We start from the raw sequence: 16049 nt of genomic DNA, 5'->3' as shown, positions 1-16049 counted from the left end.
TGCAATTTCTGAACGGTCGGAAAATTTGACAGAACACTGGGCACATGAAGAAGGCAATAAGCCAAGTATAGTGCTCTCCCTGCGGGGGGATGTGCGACAAGCCGCCGGTCGTCGGCCGAGGGGACAAGGAGCATGTCAGCCACAAAATGCAAGCCACTTACATATTAAAATGATCCCAGTATTTGACATAATACAAAACACGATGTTTACTCACTTCCTCGTAAGTCCCATGGTCCCACAGTAGTAGGGCCTGTTTTGGCCAATATCCACCGGTGAATGGGAACCTTTTGAAACCCCAAAAAGGTATACACGCCTCTCCCTCGTACAGCAAGATTTTTCTGCAGCCGTTTGGCTGGCGCGATGTGAAAAATAAACGTATTAATCCGCAAAATCAGCTGAATCCTCAGTCCTTCTCATACAACAGTACGGCTGTATAGTGAAGAGAACTCCTTCCTCCGTACACGTCACAGTGCCCTCTTCCTCAATGCAAGACCGTAGCTGGAAGTCTGTCATTTTCGTAGCGCGGGATTAAAAAAATTGAATAAATATAGCGATCGTTTGTTCACACATCCAAGTGGTCCATTTCATTCAGGAGCATTAAATACCGCGTGTATTATGAAATAAACATGCTTTTTCGTGTCACAGGCACTTTAAAACAGAAAACAATGGAGGGATGCATTCAAACGTTTATTAAATACAAACAAAAATACACGCGATCGCGGAAAAGGGGGAATAACACAATGGGTCCCTGACGGTAGGTCGACGAGGATCAATAATACTAACCTAAGCGGTAGGCAGAGAGCCGATAAGACAACAAAACAAATACACTGAAATACCAGCACAACGTAGAGGATTTTAAAACAAGGGTAGCAGACGAAAAAGCTAGCGAATGCACGAGATTCGAGAGTATACAGTAGGTGCCGAATGGCGACCAGCAAGTTAATATCTCGGCACTCTTCTCTCGGATCTCCTGGGCTTAAATACAGTCTTGATGAGCTTGAATTGGCTGCAGCTGTGACATAGGGAACGCTCCCACAACCGTCTCTGTAACAAAGCACGAGTTGACCAACATTGTGACAGCCAATGCCGACCAAAAATGGCATAATATCCGGGTTATAAAATCGCGCCAGCAGCACTCCCCGCAAAAAGCGGGCCAGTGGGCAACACGGGACAAGTCTGTGAAAGTGTCCAACTCGTGTCATTCCCGGGATATCTCTACATGCATAAAAGCAATGATGTGAGTCGATCCCGCCCCACCTTCAACAGAAATTTACTGGGATATGTTTGTGAAAGGGGCTATAGTGATTTAGAGTTCTTAGTAATATTTAGAGTTTAGTTATAATTTTTATTTTTTTCCCCCATTTTATTTATTCACAGTTCTACAATATTCATACTTTTACTATCCCCTTTTCACAATTTCATAACGGTTCCCAGGTGTTCTAATATACTAAGTTGGGCTCTTTAAGTCAAAATTCCCCAGTTACCTGGCATTACTGCATGTAATATACACTTCCCATCTTGCTTAAATGATCTCACGAGTATTATTTCTATCGGATTCATTGGTAATGTCATCATTCCTAATATCGGCCATTTATCAAACATGAATAGTTTTTTTTATTGCTGATGACCAAAATAAATGTGTCTATTTATGGGACGGCATTTAAGTGGATGATATGTTCAATGACTAATTTTAGCACAGCTTAAATTCAACCACCTATGACCACCATGCACATCAGGCACATTTATAGCAGTTTAAACACACTATTTGTTCCATCTCCTGTCAATCACTGCTGTCCTTTTACCCTTTGTGACTGTAATGCTGTTACCCATAATGCTCTGTCTTGACTTGACTCATCAGACCGTTGCGGTACCGGCGGCCAGGGCCCCAGCACAGATCACCACGAGGCAGCTGATTGAATTGTTTTTCTCATCCCAGGCGGGCGGACACTGCAAAAACATTCCCACACTGGAGTATGGCTTTTTAGTGCAGGTGCAATACAAACTCCACACTGCTCAAAATGCACTGATACAGATACTTTTCATCAAAGTGTACTCAACAGCTCTCTGTGATATTTAAATCTCAACACAGGATTAGACAATTTCAAACAGGAAGACAATTTTTTCGCCTTTGTGTGCGTGTTTTTTTCTGACCAGATAATGAAGTACTCTGAGCAGAGGATCCCCACCCTCAACGAGTACTGTGTGGTCTGTGATGAGCAGCACGTCTTTCAGAATGGATCAATGCTTAAGGTATCAAGAGAATCAGATTTCATTCATTCATTCATTTTCCATGCCGCTTATTCCTCACGAGGGTCGCGGAGGTGCTGGAGCCTATCCCAGCTAACAACGGGCAGTAGGCAGGGGACACCCTGAACTGGTTGCCAGCCAATCGCAGGGCACAAGAGGATCAGATTTATGCTTCTAATTCAAGTCGTGTCTAAATCTCAGATCAAAACAGACACAAAAGATAATGTAAATCTGTGAAACGTTAAAATATTAAAAAAAAAAAAAAAACAAGACTCACTATGTTTTCATCACAACTAAGAGGAACATGGCAGCTAGAGTGAGAATCAAAGCCTAGATATAAATAGAGCTCTTTGTCAAAAAAGAAAACAAATCTGAGTCCTATGCTTATGAAATCTGGTCAATACCATTTTAAGCCAATGTGAGCCATGGTTTAACAGAATTAACACTTTTGCTATGTAATCCACATGACTAACTCCTGAATGTGCCTGAAACATCATGACCCTGAAACACTATTTTAACACTGGACAAAAGTACTCAGACAGTCTGTTTACTTGACAGTAACTTCTGGTTTACATTCCCTTTCTTTTTGTGCATTGGGGTGTGTAGCCAGCTGTCTGTACGAGGGAGTTGTGTGTGTTCTCCTTCTACACACTGGGTGTAATGTCAGGCGCTGCAGAGGAAGTGGCCACTGGTGCAGAGGTGATAAGCAGACCCAAAATACAATATCCATTTTCTGTGGCACGTGTCTTCATTAGAGTAACGGTAATCCTTTCTTTTCTGCAGGTAGTAGATCTCCTTGTGGCAATGTGCCGAGCTGCACTCGAGTCTCCCCGCAAGAGCATCATCTTTGAGCCTTACCCTTCTGTTGTAGACCCCAATGACCCCAAGACTTTGGCATTTAACCCAAAGGTCAGCATCCCTTAAAGTACTATTTTTTGAAACTTTAAATTTCAAGTGTGTCACATAACATTTATTGAAAAAAAGTAAAACACATATTCAAATCATGCAATTTAATATAAAAATGTCACTGTCTTTCTTAGTCTAAAAGACTCGTAAAAACGGTTTGAATCAGACTTACACAAGACACAATAATGATATACAGTGGGGCAAATAAGTATTTAGTCAACTCATTAATTGTGCAAGTTCTCCAACTTGAAAAGATTACAGAGGCCTGTAATTGTCAACATGGGTAAACCTCAACCATGAGAGTGAAAAAAACCCCAGAAATTCACATTGTTTGATTTTTAAAGAATTTATTTCCAAATTACAGTGGAAAATAAGTATTTGGTCACCTACAAACAAGCAAGATTTCTGGCTGTCAAAGAGGTCTAACTTCTTCTAACGACGTCTAACGAGGTCTACCGAGGCTCCACTCGTTACCTGTATTAATGGCACCTGTTTTAACTTATTATCGGTATAAAAGACACCTGTCCACAACCTCAGTCAGTCACGCTCCAAACTCCACTATGGCCAAGACCAAAGAGCTGCCGAAGGACAACAGAGACAAAATTGTAGACCCGCACCAGGCTGGGAAGACTGAATCTGCAATAGGTAAAATGCTTGGTGTAAAGAAAGCCACTGCCGGAGCAATTATTAGAAAACGGAAGACATACGAGACCACTGATAATCTCCCTCCATCTGGGGCTCCATGCAAGATCTCACCCCATGGCGTCAAAATGATAACAAGACGTGTCTCCCTGCTGAAGCCAGTACACGTCCAGGCCCATCTGCGGTTCGCTAGAGAGTATTTGGATGATCCAGAAGAGGACTGGGAGAATGTGTTATGGTCAGATGAAACCAAAATAGAACTTTTTGGTAGAAACACAGGTTCTCGTGTTTGGAGGAGAAAGAATACTGAATTGCATCCGAAGAACACCATACCCACTGTGAAGCATGGGGGTGGAAACATCATGCTTTGGGGCTGCTTTTCTGCAAAGGGACCAGGACGACTGATCTGTGTAAAGGAAAGAATGAATGGGGCCATGTATCGAGAGATTTTGAGTGAAAATCTCCTTCCATCAGCAAGGGCATTGAAGATGAGACTGGCTGGTTCTTTCAGCATGACAATGATCCCAAACACACAGCCAGGGCAACAAAAGAGTGGCTTCGTCAAAAGCATTTCAAGGTCCTGGAGTGGCCTAGCCAGTCTCCATTTCTCAACCCCATAGAAAATCTGTGGAGGGAGTTGAAAGTCCGTGTCGCCCAACGACAGTCCCATAACATTAATGCTCTAGATGAGATCTGCATGGAGGAATGGGCCAAAATACCAGCAAAAGTGTGTGAAAAGCCTGTGAAGAGTTACAGAAAACGTTTGGCCACCGTTATTGCCAACAAAGGGTACATAACAAAGTATTGAGATGGTTTTGGTATTGACCAAATACTTATTTTTCACCATGATTTGCAAATAAATTCTTTAAAAATCAAACAATGTGATTTTCTGTTTTTTTTTTCACATTCTGTCTCTCATGGTTGAGGTTTACCCATGTTGACAATTACAGGCCTCTCTAATATTTTCAAGTGGGAGAACTTGCACAATTAGTGGTTGACTAAATACTTATTTGACCCAGTATAGCTGACATTTTTGTCATTGGTTTGATAACATGGTTATTAATCAACTGTGCTACAAGAGATAACAACATCGCCATAAAACATATTAATAAATGAGGCCCATTTTCTTGTCTATACAGATGATTTTAGTTGTTTGCATGTTCTTTCCTTTCTCTCTCATAACATGCAAATGCTGCTGGGCCTCACCGATGAACACAGAAGAAGAATTATGAAAGGCTGCAAAAAGCACTGGACAGCGTCATGTCCATAAGGGAAATGACCCAGGTACAAGAAGGAGCTCACACTAAAAATATGTTCTTTACTGCAATGTTCTGCATTCACTATTTCCCAATTTCATCTTTGCCTTTGTCCCCACTGCTGCAGTAGTCTGTTAGATTTAAATTATAGTTTGCACATTTGGTTTTGGAAGCAAGTTGAACTCAGCACATGCTTGTGTGTGTTTGCCAGGGGTCGTATTTGGAAATCAAGAAGCAGATGGACAAACTGGACCCTTTGGCCCATCCCTTGCTACAGTGGTGGGTGGAGAGAACCTGTTCTAAAAAAATGAGTGTGTTGTCTGCCTCGCATGCTAGCAGCCTTTAATTTGCATGGAAAAATGACAAATGGCATATTAAATGGCTAGAATGCTAAAAATCCCATTGTTTCAGGGTGAAATGCTTACACCAGCAACTGAGACAGTAATGTATGTACATTTGTGATTGAAGGACACTTGACAACCAATGAAGATGCCTTGCAATCTTCCAAAATTATACAGTATTAACCTGTTACAGACATGTGCCGGAATGATATTCTGAAGGTATGATAACCTTAAGCCAAAATAATATGGTTTCACAATAATGTAATTACAGCTCTAAAATGTGTTACTTTGAGTTATATGGGTTTAAAAAAAAACTTTTTCCCTTTTGAACAGGATTTTTATTTTTCAAAACATACCGGTATTAGCAAATTGGAACATAAGTATATCGTTGAGTTAGAATAAATAAAAATAAAGTAACTAAAAATAACTCAAATATTCTAAATAAAATGAAAATAAATGCAGTCCTTTAGGTGAGCCTAAACCCAAAGCCACAGCTCAGCATTACTACCATCAGAACAAATTTTTTCTACTTATTTCCCATAAAAATCACGTATGTATGACTTGTATCATGTTTACAAACAGTATACACACACTGTCTTTCTCAACACAGACAGTTGCCAGAGAGAAAAAAATACCATGTTTTACCACTGCTAGACACACTAAACATGCTGGAGTTAACTTTCGTAGCTCGTGGGAAACGTTCATGACAGTGTTTCCCAACCTTTGATTTTGCATAAATGCAAAATCATATTGGAGGTATTGCCTCCTCGGCAGCCACCCTTAGCAAACATGTTTTACATGTAGGTTGGCCCTCCTCCTTTTCTGTCGCCGAAATATTCCATAACAGCATTTTTTTTTTCTTCGAATGGGGAAAAAGGTCAGGTTTTTTACCTCCTCCAGCCATCGTGTAGCACAGCTGACTCACTGACACTGAGCAACAACCGGTGTGAGAGGGTTGAGCCTTACAGCTGCAAGTGAGGGGATTTCTCCATGCATTTTTGGGACATAAAAAATAACTAATACCTTAGGGACGGAATGACGGAAAATTTTGACGGTTTTGAAACCTTGACGTTTTCATACCACAGTAAACCTTGAAACCAGTAATCGGCACATGTCTACCTGTTACATAACCTGTTTCTCAGTCAAATAGTTAGCTTTGAATTACTTTTGCCTTGACTAACTTTCCAAGCATAATACAAGTAACAAGTTAACATTCGTAACTTGTCAGACTGTAAATCACAATACTACTACCAGTGTACAATGCAATTCAAGGTCACATGAACATACAGTACACGAGTCGCACAACACAATGGCAATATTTTGTTAAATTAATAGCCATGATTAGGAATCACCTGGTTGATTTGCGCATTTAATTCATTTTTCCCCTCATTCTTTTTGCAGGATTATTTCCAGTAATAGATCTCACATTGTCAAGTTGCCTCTCAGTAGGGTAGGACATCATAAGCACCGCTAGTTTCATTTACTAAAGCTGTTATACCTTATGTTTCTTAATTTTAGTTCAATTCCCTTTTCTGTCTGTTTCATTTCCTCTCTCATGGTGATGCCATCACAATAGCAACTGAAATTCATGCACACCTCCCATCAGTTCCTGTTGCTCAGTAGCCCTCCAGCCAAGGAAGCTCGTTTCCGCACTGCCAAAAAGCTCTATGGCAGCACCTTTGCCTTCCAGTGAGTTCACTCTACTCCTTTCCCATCAGTGATGGACTGCATTCTCTGAATATCTTTGGGTCATCACATGAAAAATTGTACATTGTTGGTGTTATATAACATAGCATTAGTACATGCCACTGGGCCAGTCTAGCAGCTTTACAGGACATGCCGCAACAACAAAAGCCACTGTTAGCACATGAAGCACTGCTAAGTGTTTCACAAATGGTCTATTGGAACACTAGCAGGGTCCAAATAACTGTATGTAGATATGTCCTTAATCCCAACAAATCACGCTAATTTCCGGGAGGTGAGTCCCTTAAAATCGACCCTAAACAAAATGGTCTTTACAGTATACATCTGTTTTTTTGTCTTACTGTACTAAGCAGACAGGACATCATTCAAATGCCTCTTTTCTCTCATCTCTTTCTACACTTGCTCCAGTGGTTCCCATATAGAGAACTGGCACTCTGTTCTGAGAAATGGACTAGTCAATGCCTCTTATACAAAACTGCAGGTACGTAAACCCTGGCAGTTCGCCTTCTCGGACCGTCACCCTGCTCTGCAACAGAGCGGGCTGGCTGTCCGGCTGATTCATTTTTGCAGTTAATAGATGCCAGCTTCCCTTTTGGGCTGCTTTGCTGCCAATATTTTTAGCCAGTAGGGCGTACAGGCTGAAATTCTCCTTGGCCATTGGGGGCAACAGTGAATGCCACAGCTCTGAAACAGAGGAGGGGTGAGGGGCTGTGGCATTAGCTGTGATGCTGGCTAGGAGGTTGCCTGTGCACCCTGCTGGGGTGAACCACTTAGAGCACGGTGTAGGCTAGGTTTGGTGCGATGGAATGCAAAGAATTACTGGACCTATAGTGAGTAAAGACTTTCTTTGGAGGAACTACGATTGGAGAAGGTCAGTAACTATAACTCAGCACCATCGACAAGGCGCTGACAGGTTTTAATTACTGCTTCCTAATTGATGAAATTGAAATACACCAAGTAGTGAGGTACACACATTTGTTTCTGCCTGAACAACAGAAATAAGCCTGATGTAAATTAAAACAATGGAAAAAGCAAAAACAACTACCGTATTTTTCGGACTACAAGTCGCACCTGAGTATAAGTCGCACCAGCCATAAAATGCCCAACGAAGAGAAAAAAACCATATATAAGTCGCACCGGAGTATAAGTCGCATTTTTTGGGGAAATTTACTTGATAAAATCCAACACATAGAACAGATATGTCATCTTGAAAGGCAATTTAATAAATAAAAATACAATAGAGAACAACATGCTGAATAAATGAACAGTGCATTAACAACGAAATGTGAATATACTGTCCTCACCAGGACGCTACGGCTTGGTCTTGGCTATACAGCGAACTCCCAAATGACGATGCTGGACTTTCGTATAATTTGCTGAATCAATTTTGTCCTCGATACCAAACAGGTTCGCATCAACGTAAATAAATGATAATTAGGTGCTCTTACAGCAATGACATAAACGGTTAGCATGCGTTCGCTAGCATTAGCACGTCGTTCAAACAACCACACAATGGCTCTAAGTGTCCGATCGCGGGTGGAAAACACACCAACAACAGAAAAGATGATACACAGGCGTTGCCTCTGTAGAGATATTTTAAAAGCATAAACAATGAACGTAGGTTCGTAGCCCTGTGTCTCTCTCACTAACTCGCCCACTCACTCACAGCTACGTAGCTCTCCGTCTTCATCTAGCGTGTGAGCGCTCTCCTTCACGTAAACAAGTGCGAGTGCGCCCCCACATAGGCATGAAAGCGCCACAAACTAAAAGCATGCATTTCAATATAAAAAAGTCAATAATACAATTGAATACACATTGCCAAAGGCAGAACGCGAACGTGGCCGTAGCTATTAAGAGTTATTCAGATAACTATAGCATAAAGAACATGCAAACAACTATACCAAACCATCAGTGTCACTCCAAAACACCAAAATAACATGTGAAATGATATCTTAATGTGTTAATAATTTCACACATAAGTCGCTCCTGAGTATAAGTCGCACCCCCAGCCAAAATATGAAAAAAAACACGACTTATAGTCCGAAAAATATGGTAGCTATAACGTTCTACAGTAACAGTCTGCTAAGAGGGGGGGGGGGGGGGGGGGGATTTTTCCTGTAACACTAAACTATGTTGACTTGCCTCAACCAGAATTGTTTATCATCCTCTCTTCCATTCTGCTCTTTCCAAACCAAGCTGCACGGGGCAGCGTACGGAAAGGGCATCTATCTCAGCCCCATCTCCAGCATATCGTTTGGATACTCAGGTAAGAATGGTGATTCAATGAAGACTCTAAATTACCCATGTGGGTGTGACTATTAGTCTTATAACTCAGGTTGCCAACCGTCCCTTGAAAAACTGAATCGTCCCCTATTCAGAAACAAAAGTACACGTCCCGTATTGAGCTTTCAAGAGACGTGCTTTGTCCTGTCTTATCATGAAACTCAAAAATAGTGTCTTTTTTGTGGAACAAATACTGGTATGGTGCTTTACTAAAATATACATGGAAACACATCCCTGACAGAACACAAACTGACAGAACAATGACAATACGAAATCCCACTCTTCTCATTGGTTGAGGTACTGAATCTAGCCATGACGAGACAACATAGTGCGGAAGATAAGAAGTTTTAGTGAAGCTTGAGTAAAAAGCATGTTTAAAATTATAATTTACAGTATTTTCATACTTTGTTTTCACTAATTGTATTGTTTTTTTGTTTTACGTAAATTTCATCTTTATTTCCACATTATGTTTGGAGTGATCGTTTTCAAAAATATTACTGAGGGGACTTTGAAGGCACCTCAGTTGTTAAAATAAATAAGTTTACCTCACTTTTTGTTAGCACTTAAAAAATGTATTTTAAAAAATGGCCAAAAAAACACACACACACAAAAGATTCAGAACCTTAAGTATATAATAATAATAATTATTATATTATTATTGTTTAAAATAATAATTATTGTTGTACTGTTTTAAATCAAGCAAGATTTGTTTATTTTATTGTATTATTTTTTTGTATTAAACATACGTTGCTGATAATTATTATTTTTTTCCATGCGCTTATTGCACATAAATGTGCAGTTAATCAATGCAGGTTTGAGTAAAATTATTATAATTATGAATGAAAAATACCTTTTGTCAACAGGCCGACCGGCTCTACTGATGAGTGTCCCTTATTTAATTTTTTAGGGAGTTGGCAACCCTACCTATAACTGGCTGGTAACCTGTCTAGAATGTACCATTAGACATTATAGACATCAGGCTACCTATGCTTTGTCATTATTAAAAGAATATACACTAATTCTGTTCTTGAAATTGTGTTCTAAAATGAAGTTTAATCAAGTTGAACAATTCCAAAGGGAGTTAAAAATGAGTCAATTTGAACCGCAATGACATAAGAATATTTCACTACACTTAAGCAGAAGCTGCGTGAATGAAGCAGAAATAATATTATGAAAATCATAAGATGAAAACCTAACCCTGTAGATTTATTTTTGGGGAATGAATGATATTGTATTTAAAAATAATGGAAGAGTATGATAAGACTCTGAAAGGGAAGTCTTCCGCCTAAGCAGCCAAATTCCAAGCTTTTTTCACAGAGTGGTCACACCAACCATGTCCCAAAATGTTATCACTCTATTCTTCTCATCATATCATCTACCAAGCAAGTTTGCAGGGTAAAGCTAGCAAGAGCAAGTAAGCAAAGATCACAATATAACAGAGGGCTGATTTTTGTTGGCCTCTCTTCAGGAATGGGGAAGGGACAACACCGCATGCCCACCAAAGACGAGCTCGTGCAACGTTACAATCGCATGAATACCATACCACAGGTAAGAGATGAAATTATGTTAAACATAATCACATTGTTGTAAGCATTCCTTATCTTGCTGTTCATTTTTTTTTTTACCATTTCAAGCAGAGTCGTCCAATCCAATCAAGATTTCTTCAAAGTCGAAATCTGAACTGCATAGCACTTTGTGAAGGTGAAAAAATACCTTCATTAAATCACATGATGCTAATAACAGTAGCTCACGGTGTATCCCATGCCTGTTTTTTTAAACAGTGATCACATCCAAGGATCTGCAGAAGCACGGCAACATTTGGGTGTGTCCTGTGTCGGACCACGTTTGTACTCGCTTCTTTTTTGTGTGAGTAATATTTATAATGACTGTAGTATTTATCCTCAATCGGATTTTAGGTGAGTTGTTAAATACAGGTATGCAAACTGGTTAGGGGTGAAAAAGGTGACAAAGTAACATGGACACAAGGCATGCGCGGAAAAGTGCATTTCATAGTGCAACCAGAGACATCTCGAATTAAACACAGTACATAATAATTCAACATATACTGGACTGTCTCAGAAAATTAGAATACACAATATTCTAATTTTCTGAGACAGTCCTGTACATTAATCCACCATTTAAAGCAGGGGTGTCCAAACTTTTTGCAAAGGGGACCAGATTTGGCGTGGTAAAAATGTGGGGGGCCGACCTTGGCTGACGTCCTTTACATAGAACAATATACAGGACTGTCTCAGAAAATTAGAATATTGTGTATTCTAATTTTCTGAGACAGTCCAGTACAAGTCTAAATCTCTCATCCTGAAATCAGAACATATAAGACGCATTAAGTAGCAAATTATATAAAATGTAAATCATAAAATATACAGTATGTCCCATTTGCATTAAGCAGAGAACAGCTATACAGCATAAAATATGAATTTACAGGTACAGTATAAATTCCATTCACCTAACTATTATGTGTTAGATAGACAGACAGACAGACAGACAGATAGATAGAATAAAAAACAAGTCTTCAAAAGCATTAACTGTAGTGATCATAACTTTATTTACATTCAACCAAAGCAATTAGTCTCATGGTCCTTAACTTCAATTAATAGGGCATCATACTGGATGAACAGAAGTACACCTGTAGGCTGTTTTATGAACGGGGGGGTGTACGAACAGCACGGGAATGGGGGTACTTTCAAATGCGACCTGTAGCGGAGCTGTCCCGTTTGATAAACTCTCGGTGGCTAAACAAATGAAACGACCTCCACAACAAGGCAAAACTCTTCCCTTTCTGTAATTATCAGACAGTATAGAGGGGCCTTAAATAACTCGTTGTCATAAATAACGGGTGACCATTCAGAACTTTACTAACAAAGCCCTAATCATGACTTGTATGGAAGGCACTAGTTCATCACTCTAGTTACCTCATTGCTCATAATATTTTTTTTATCGTTAACAAGCGCTTTACAAGAATGAAGAATGACCCATTTTGATTTCAAATCGGCGAAATTTCGCCGAAAGGTGGCACGTTTGCATGCCTGTGAATAGTTCGTTAACAAGCTATATACGATACAAAAGCTTTGCAAAATGGCATGAAGGAATAATATGCGTTATTACAATTTACTAAATAAAACATGTGTTGCATGAATTCAGCATTTTTTTAGGTGTGTGTGTATTACAAATACTAATGAGTTACTGCTCTTTTTTGTAACAGGCCAAAAAGCCTAATTTAAAATAAAATAGCTTTGCGGATCTTGATAATTTTCTGACCAGGTCATTAATGGTGGTGTCATGTCAGTCCACACAATATCCTGATGTCATATTCATTGAACAAGGTAGTGTGTTTATGTTTATGTGTGTTTATGTATCCAGGTACGAGGACGGCCAAGTGGGAGATGCCAACATCAACACGCAGGAGCCTAAGGTGCAGAAGGAGATCATGCGTGTAATCGGGACCTAGGTCTTAATGTCCAGCCGATGAGGATTTTTTGTAAGCGAGGCCACAATTCATGTAAATTAGATCCATGAACCGCCTTGGGCAGAGTCGCGCAAAGCAGGTGGACAACAACAGCAACAACAACAAAAACAAGCAAGATAATGTTTTTGAGGAAGCGAGCTGACCTCATGGCAGGGTATTGTGAGGACAATATTGTGATCTTTTTGTTGGACTAGCTTCCTCTCCTGCGGACACTATTAACCTTAAATATGTTTACTGTATGGAAAAAAAGAAGTCACTGGCATGGCTTTTCCACAGTTACATCCTGCTTCTTCTTTCTTGCTGCACATTTACTGTATCTCCACGTATATATTTTCATTTTATAAATACAGTTAAATATATACGTACAGTATATCTATTCCAACATTTGCTGCATCCATTTGTGGATCAATGGATATAAATAAATAATGTAGTTCATCCCTTTATTGCAGGAGTTTGGAACGGTTTTCCTAAGTCCTCCTAGGGCCATAAGAACATGATGCATAGCAAATTCTTAGTACTATGTATTATTTTGAAATTCTTTAAAATCAGTTTCATTTGGTTTTATGAATTGGAAGGCAGGGCACACACAGCAGATGTGCTGTAGGTTATCCAACCTTGAGAGACATAATCACATTTTTTTCTTTAAACATGGAATATTGTTTGAGTAATGGCATCAATTATGTCAGTACAATTGCTATCTAAAGGGCAAGCACAGCTCTGTCATTTTGTCCTTGGCCACTACAATTCATTTTCCAGAATTCAATAAAAGTGGATTGAACTATCTACTAAACTTTGATATGACATTTACTGATAGTTTTATTTTGTCATGATGAATCTTTACAGTCAAATATTCCGTGAGGTGAATGCCCTTCCTGTCATAGCGATGGAATTAAAATACCGTATGGCCATGATGATAAACAACTAAGCATATGTTACACAACACTATGTGATATTGCCTATTGATAAGCCATGCTACCAAATTATTGCTAAATCTTCTTACTGTTTTTTTTTTTTTTTTCCCTCCATGATCATCAAAGTTACTTTGACTTCTGAATAAAATGAATGAATGACAACTTTATGGACCAAAACAGCACCTTACTGTACTCTACTAATTTTCCATATACTGGACTGTCTCAGAAAATTAGAATACACAATATTCTAATTTTCTGAGACAGTCCTGTATATTGTTCTATGTAAAGGACGTCAGCCAAGGTCGGCCCCCCACATTTTTACCACGCCAAATCTGGTCCCCTTTGCAAAAAGTTTGGACACCCCTGCTTTAAATGGTGGATTAATGTACAGGACTGTCTCAGAAAATTAGAATATTGTGTATTCTAATTTTCTGAGACAGTCCAGTACAGTATATATATTTTTTATTTGAGTGCATCAATTTTAAAATTGATATCCTTTAAAGAAACTATTACCTAAAAAAAGTAGTCTACCCTTAACGTCATACCAGATATTGCACTGTCTTTGTGAAAAAGGTATTAAAAAAAAAAAAAAAAAAAAGGATACATTGGCTGACTAATTTTTATAACTATGTACGTCTGTACTGAGAAGGGCTGTAAATATGGATATATACCAAGCAAAGGACTGCTTTTTTTACCTGCTTTTTTGGGGGGGCATCTGCTTATTTGCAAATTTGATCATTATTCTTTCATCGCTTGTGAAAAGTGTGAAGAGATGAAAGTTAATGATGTAAAGTGGAAACAAAAAAATAAAATAAAAAAAGATTCAGATTTTACAGTTTTTATATAGTCTCCTGTTTGTGGGAATAGGGATGACGGGTATATACCATCTTTCAGCAGAAGGGGGCACTCTTTCCTGTAGCAACTACTTCTATACTGTAAATGAATGATCTCACAATGTTGGAACGACTTTAGCATGATTATTAATCCTATATTAGAATGTTTTTTCTTAACTGTGCAGCTTTTTTCTTGTAATTTAACAGGTTGAAAAAATATAACCATTGACTAATTTTCCCACAATTCCACATTGGTATCCTAGAAATTGTACCGTATTGGCCCGAATATAAGACGGTGTTTTTTGCATTCAAACAAGACTGAAAAAGAGGGGGTCGTCTCATATTCGCGGTCTAGACGTTATACCCATTCACGACGCTAGATGGCGCCAGATATCATTGAAGTGATGTTCTGTCAGAACAGATCTCAGCTACTCTCAAGTTAGAAAAAAGACTTTTTGAGCACCAAATTAATTTTTATACAGAAAATAATTACAGTACATGCGAAAAAAAAATGATTATTACAATATATTTGAGAGAAAAAGCATATTTTGCCTCATTCAAATCTTAATATCTGAACATTTAAATATGTAAACTAAAGTGCAATCACATTTGTAAATGAATGGCTTCTGGTTTTTGAAATCTATCCAATCTAACCAATCTATTGTGATAAAACAACAAAATTGCAATGACTGCATTAACCATCAAAGTGAAGTCTAACTAACTGTAGTCTTGAAACAAATCTGAATAAGGATAAACATTGCAATAAAATCATGCAAACTGGTTAAACTTGAGAGTAGCTGAGATCTGTTCTGACAGAACATCACTTCAATGATATCTGGCGCCATCTAGCGTCGTGAATGGGTATAACGTCTCGACCGCGAATATGAGACGACCCCCTCTTTTTCAGTCTTGTTTGAATGCAAAAAACACCGTCTTATATTCGGGCCAATACGGTATATGCCATTTATGTGTAATTCAATCAAATTGCGGAACTGTCTCATGAACAATAAGAAAAACAGCCCGACAGACAGATCAGCAAATGGAGTGTATTTGGTTTGTTACTATGGAGAAACATATTGTAGCAGCAGAGCCCACAATATGAAAATAAGTATTATGAACAGATTTTCACACCTGAATGTAGCCATTTTACACCGTGTGTGTATGGCACATTGGGACATCGCATAAGACAAAATTTGCCTTTTATTTTAATTGTGAGCTATTCTTTTTATTATTTCTGACACTGTCATTTAGGTGAAGTGTCAATAAATTACAGAAACTAGGAGCCAAATACAAGGTGCTCACTCAGTTTCTTGGCGTATAATGGAAAACATCAAGAGAAGTGAAACACAAAAACAGATGCTGTAGGTTTCAGTAAAATCTCACGATATGAGACTTAAAAGGAATATATGGGATTCTTAGAGTTAATTTGAATTAATTTT

At 38.8% G+C, this 16049-nt stretch overlaps 1 protein-coding gene across 4 annotated transcripts in view; it reads left to right on the top strand.

The window, feature by feature from the left end:
• LOC130928314 (protein mono-ADP-ribosyltransferase PARP6) overlaps positions 1 to 14615 on the top strand; it is a 30081-nt gene extending 15466 nt beyond the window's left edge. For 2 of the 4 annotated variants that reach the window (XM_057854840.1, XM_057855076.1), the window contains 14 exons: positions 1859 to 1990; positions 2155 to 2250; positions 2854 to 2946; positions 3031 to 3156; positions 5014 to 5079; positions 5263 to 5330; positions 6794 to 6842; positions 6969 to 7081; positions 7505 to 7577; positions 9293 to 9362; positions 10848 to 10927; positions 11014 to 11080; positions 11161 to 11245; positions 12761 to 14615. In XM_057854840.1, coding sequence (XP_057710823.1) covers positions 1859 to 1990; positions 2155 to 2250; positions 2854 to 2946; positions 3031 to 3156; positions 5014 to 5079; positions 5263 to 5330; positions 6794 to 6842; positions 6969 to 7081; positions 7505 to 7577; positions 9293 to 9362; positions 10848 to 10927; positions 11014 to 11080; positions 11161 to 11245; positions 12761 to 12848 — 1206 coding nt within the window. In that variant the 3' untranslated portion in view covers positions 12849 to 14615. The remainder of the gene's footprint in view (positions 1 to 1858; positions 1991 to 2154; positions 2251 to 2853; positions 2947 to 3030; positions 3157 to 5013; positions 5080 to 5262; positions 5331 to 6793; positions 6843 to 6968; positions 7082 to 7504; positions 7578 to 9292; positions 9363 to 10847; positions 10928 to 11013; positions 11081 to 11160; positions 11246 to 12760) is intronic. The other 2 variants (XM_057854999.1, XM_057854919.1) reach the window with 2 other exon arrangements.
• Positions 14616 to 16049: the final 1434 nt, after the last annotated feature.

Source organism: Corythoichthys intestinalis, chromosome 1 (genome assembly GCF_030265065.1).
Source record: "Corythoichthys intestinalis isolate RoL2023-P3 chromosome 1, ASM3026506v1, whole genome shotgun sequence".
Classification (NCBI taxonomy): domain Eukaryota; kingdom Metazoa; phylum Chordata; class Actinopteri; order Syngnathiformes; family Syngnathidae; genus Corythoichthys; species Corythoichthys intestinalis.
The sequence above is the reverse complement of the archived record's forward strand: the minus strand, read 5'-3'. Positions and strand labels throughout refer to the sequence as shown.